The sequence below is a fragment of the Hevea brasiliensis genome, chromosome 10, assembly GCF_030052815.1.
Source record: "Hevea brasiliensis isolate MT/VB/25A 57/8 chromosome 10, ASM3005281v1, whole genome shotgun sequence".
In the NCBI taxonomy this organism is placed as follows: Eukaryota; Viridiplantae; Streptophyta; class Magnoliopsida; order Malpighiales; family Euphorbiaceae; genus Hevea; species Hevea brasiliensis.
In genome coordinates this window covers 92,408,651-92,412,561 of record NC_079502.1, presented here as the reverse complement: position 1 = coordinate 92,412,561, position 3,911 = coordinate 92,408,651, and the positions used below count along the sequence as shown (strand labels likewise).

Sequence of the window (3,911 nt, the reverse complement as noted above, 5' to 3'; positions counted from 1 at the left end):
TAAATATGTTCACAATCCCTCCAACAATATATCAAGCCAGTTTTTAAAGGATCTATCAAAGGGTCCATTAAGAAGTGTTATGTCCTACAATAGTTATGTAGTTAATGGTTATAAATTTCACACTAAAAGTCATGGTTCACATAGGGCAACGATGAACAGTGGGGTATGTATCAAGGGGACTAATTACAGTACTAATGAAAGTGACTACTATGGACAATTAATTGAAGTGTGATGATTGGAGTACCCTGGATTACCAATCAAAAGAACTGTATTGTTTAAATGTGATTGGTTTGATCCAACACCAAATGTGGGAACAAAGATTCATCCAAAATATAAACTTGTGGATATTAATCATAAAAGATCCTTCAATAGGTATGAACCATTTGTTCTTGCTATCCAAGCTGCTCAGGTGAATTATTCCATATATCCAAGCTTAAAGCATGACAAGGATGATTGGTGGGCTGTGTTCAAAATGAAAGCGAGATCTGTTATTGATCTTCCTGAGCAAGTGAATGTGACAACCCCCCCTGCACGGGAATAACCATTTTAAGAAGATGAAATGGAAGTCCCTTTGATTCAAATTGACGATGATGATGATCAACAACAATATTTGAATGATCAAAATGGTGTACTAGTTGAAATTAATGAAGAGGATGTTGAAGATGAAGAAGAGCTTGAATTAGACTCAGAAAGCGATGAGGAATGTGATGATGTATATGATAGTGATACTAATTAGAATTAGGTATTTCTCTTAATGAATTTATATTTCTAAACTTGAAGTGTAAATTCTGACTATTAGAAAATTTCATCTGTATTATGTATCATAAGTTGAATGAAGCTAACTAATTAATATAATTATTTATGCAGGATGCGAGGCAACGGTCGCAGGGGAGGTTTGTTGGGTCATTCACAATCAAGGCAGTTGCCTGTGCAAGATGAGCCCAATGATCAACTAGACCAATCTACACAGGGTCAGCCTTAGGTTCCGTCACGATCCACTGGGAGGTTGACACCAGATCCGGAGGGGTCTACTACTTTAACACAGCATCGAGCTACACCTCCACCTCCACCTCCACCGCCACCACCTATTACCCCATCTTCTGAGCCTGCAATTGGATCAACCTCTGGTCATGAAGGTCATTCAGTTGGGGCAGCACCAATATCATCGATGGATGGCCTATCACTCACTACATTTGGAAGAAAGAAACGAATAAAGCTCATTAATGGCACGTAAGTACTAAAAATTAATTAACTTTATGTATGATTTGGTATTACATATCATTGGCAATTGAAGTACCATGTTTCTACATTTACATAAAATCAATATATTTGTTGTCTTTCTTTTGTACAGGTTACATCCATCTGAGGAATGTGCTAAGAAGATGAAGAATATCTTCAAGGAGAGGATGGACCCAGAGGGGCACTGTTGGAAAACTATCACGCCTGAAACAAAAGAGTTTTACTGGGATGAATTTCAGGTAATAAAATAAATATTTAAATATAATTAGCTATCAGATAACTAATTTGCATAGTTTATGAAACCTTAAAAAAGAATGTTACGAACAAATATCATTTAAGTGATGAGAATTTGTGAATTAATGTAAAAGAACACAATTGAAGTATATTAATGCTTAAATGTTCTATGTATAGCTTGTGTGTTTAGGATGTTGAAAATATATATTGTTGTGAGTTGTTGTAGTTGGGGTGGATGTTATTTGTTGTTGAGAATATATGAAGTGTTTTTAATAGGTGCAATTAATACCTAATAACTAGGTTGGATTGTCCAAAATTAAGGGGAAATGCTGTCAATTTTTTTCTAAAATATTATCATACTAATACAACTATCTTAATTTTTATTTTTTTTATAATAGAAATACTTTGATTGGCAAGAGGTGACTCCACTAGTAAAGGAAGCTTGGAGGCCTAAGGTTACAGAGCGCTACAAGGCGCTAATGTGCAATGTCAGGAAAGGAAAATCCAAGGTCATCGTGCCTAATAGTACAATGCAAAAATGGAAGGAGGCATGGAGTAACCCAGTGTTTAAAGCCAAGAGCCATCAGTTCACTACTAACCGCTGTAGTGAGATAGGGGGAGTTGGGCAGGCATCTCTAGACACACAGGGGGTTCAGTTTCACATGCTACTCACGCAGATAGAATGGTAATGATTTCATATTTACTATAGAATGGTAGAATGGTAATGATTTCATATTTACTGGTTTTGTTATTGTCTGTCTACATATTAGTAGCAAATAATAGAACATTATTATAAACATCACTAAAATCATTATATCTTTTTAGGAAGCCCAACTTGGCCGAAGACCTTTTCCTTATGAACTTTTCCATAAGACCCACACTAGGAAAGGCACCTCCGATATGGTTGATTCACGAGCGCAATCAATTAAGGTAAGTGACCAAGTATTTTATGTCTTTCAATTATACGAAAAAAATGAATAAGTGAATTTGTTTATTCAATTGCCAAGAAAAATAAATTTAAAATATGTGCATTGACTTATGCAGGATGCATTTTTGGCGCTTAAGGAGCAGTCGTCTCAACCACAAGAGGGGCGCAGTGACCCTTCTATTGTAGATGAGGTCGCACTATATTATCAAATTGGGGGAAGGGGGGGGGGGGGGATGAACAGGGTTTATGGCATTGGATCTCAAGCATCAATTTTTTACCCTAGCTCATCACATGGATCATCTTTTACTGCATCCTATTGCGCTCAGTCAGAGGCAATGGAGGAAGAGATTCAATAATTGCATCAGACTGTTGCAACGCTCAAGGATAGTTTGGTTGCAATGGAGGAGAGAGACCGACAACGCAAGTTGATGCTAAAGGAGAGATACAGACAATGTGAGCAGACACTGGAGGAGCGCATGCAACAAATGATGCAAAACATAATGGCACAAATGATGCAGTGCGGTTCTGACCCCAACTCGGATGCGACTCATCAGGATGATGGTAGAGAGGCTGATAGTGGTGATGAGTGATGATCTTGTTGATGACAAGTAGCTTGTTTTTTTATTATTATGATATTTTATTTTTTCATACAGTACATTATTGTCATAACCCTTCACTGTCATATTTATATATAATATTGACAGATATTTGATATTTGACAGCCTGATATTGTAAATATTATGATATTGAGCATTTAAAATTAATATTATATTATATGCTTCAATACAAAAAATAATATATTAAATAAAAAAAATAAAAATTTTCTACTAGTAATTTGAAACGGATTAGAAACGAATTTTTTCGTTTCTAATCCAATAGCATAAGGATCGATTTCAGAATTTAAAAACCGATTTGAAATGGAATTTCTGTTTTGAAAAAATTGAAACTAAAATATCAGTTTTTAAATTGAAACGGATTTTGAAATCGAATATATGTGTTTTCTAACTTTGAAACGGCATAGTAGTTTGGAAACGGCATTTCAAATTTATTTAAAAACTTGTGGATTTAAAACTGAATATTTCGATTTCAAATCAGTTTCTAAATGTATTTAGAAACTGATTTTCACTAATTTGAAATCGAATATTCAGTTTCAAATCTCCTTTTTTCTTGTAGTGAAATGTGGAAGGATGACAAAGTCGAAAGCCGATGTGAAATATCCAAATAAACGTAATAGTGATCAGTAAGTTGACGCTCGCAAATTATATTATTATTATTATTATTATTGGAAATATCGTTTTGTCTCGACAGAGTTGAAAATCAATGCCCTGCAATAATTTGCAAACTCAACAATTCTTTAAAGTAATCTACTATTGCTTGACCTTCTGCCCATAATTAAAAAAACCTATTTCTAGCAACTAAAAAAAAATGAAAAAGAAAACCCATTTCTAGAAGAAAATATCAAATTTAGACGGAATATATGCATATATCAATCTTGAGTTATATATTATAA

General features: G+C 34.4%; 1 protein-coding gene across 1 annotated transcript; it reads left to right on the top strand.

Annotated features, from left to right (window-relative positions):
* Positions 1 to 559: 559 nt before the first annotated feature.
* On the top strand, positions 560 to 2,162 carry LOC131169413 (uncharacterized). The gene is made up of 5 exons (XM_058128639.1): positions 560 to 722; positions 868 to 893; positions 983 to 1,230; positions 1,352 to 1,478; positions 1,872 to 2,162. Exons 1-5 carry the CDS (start codon positions 560 to 562, stop codon positions 2,160 to 2,162), a joined length of 855 nt encoding a protein of 284 aa, XP_057984622.1.
* Positions 2,163 to 3,911: the final 1,749 nt, after the last annotated feature.

Bases quoted from the DNA above. Each gene is read 5' to 3' on its own strand.
- LOC131169413 (XM_058128639.1), top strand. From the start codon at position 560: ATGGAAGTCCCTTTGATTCAAATTGACGATGATGATGATCAACAACAA. The intron at 894-982 runs GTTTGTTGGGTC...GGTCAGCCTTAG, and splicing joins AGGCAACGGTCGCAGGGGAG to GTTCCGTCACGATCCACTGG. The intron at 1,479-1,871 runs GTAATAAAATAA...TTTTTATAATAG, and splicing joins TTTACTGGGATGAATTTCAG to AAATACTTTGATTGGCAAGA.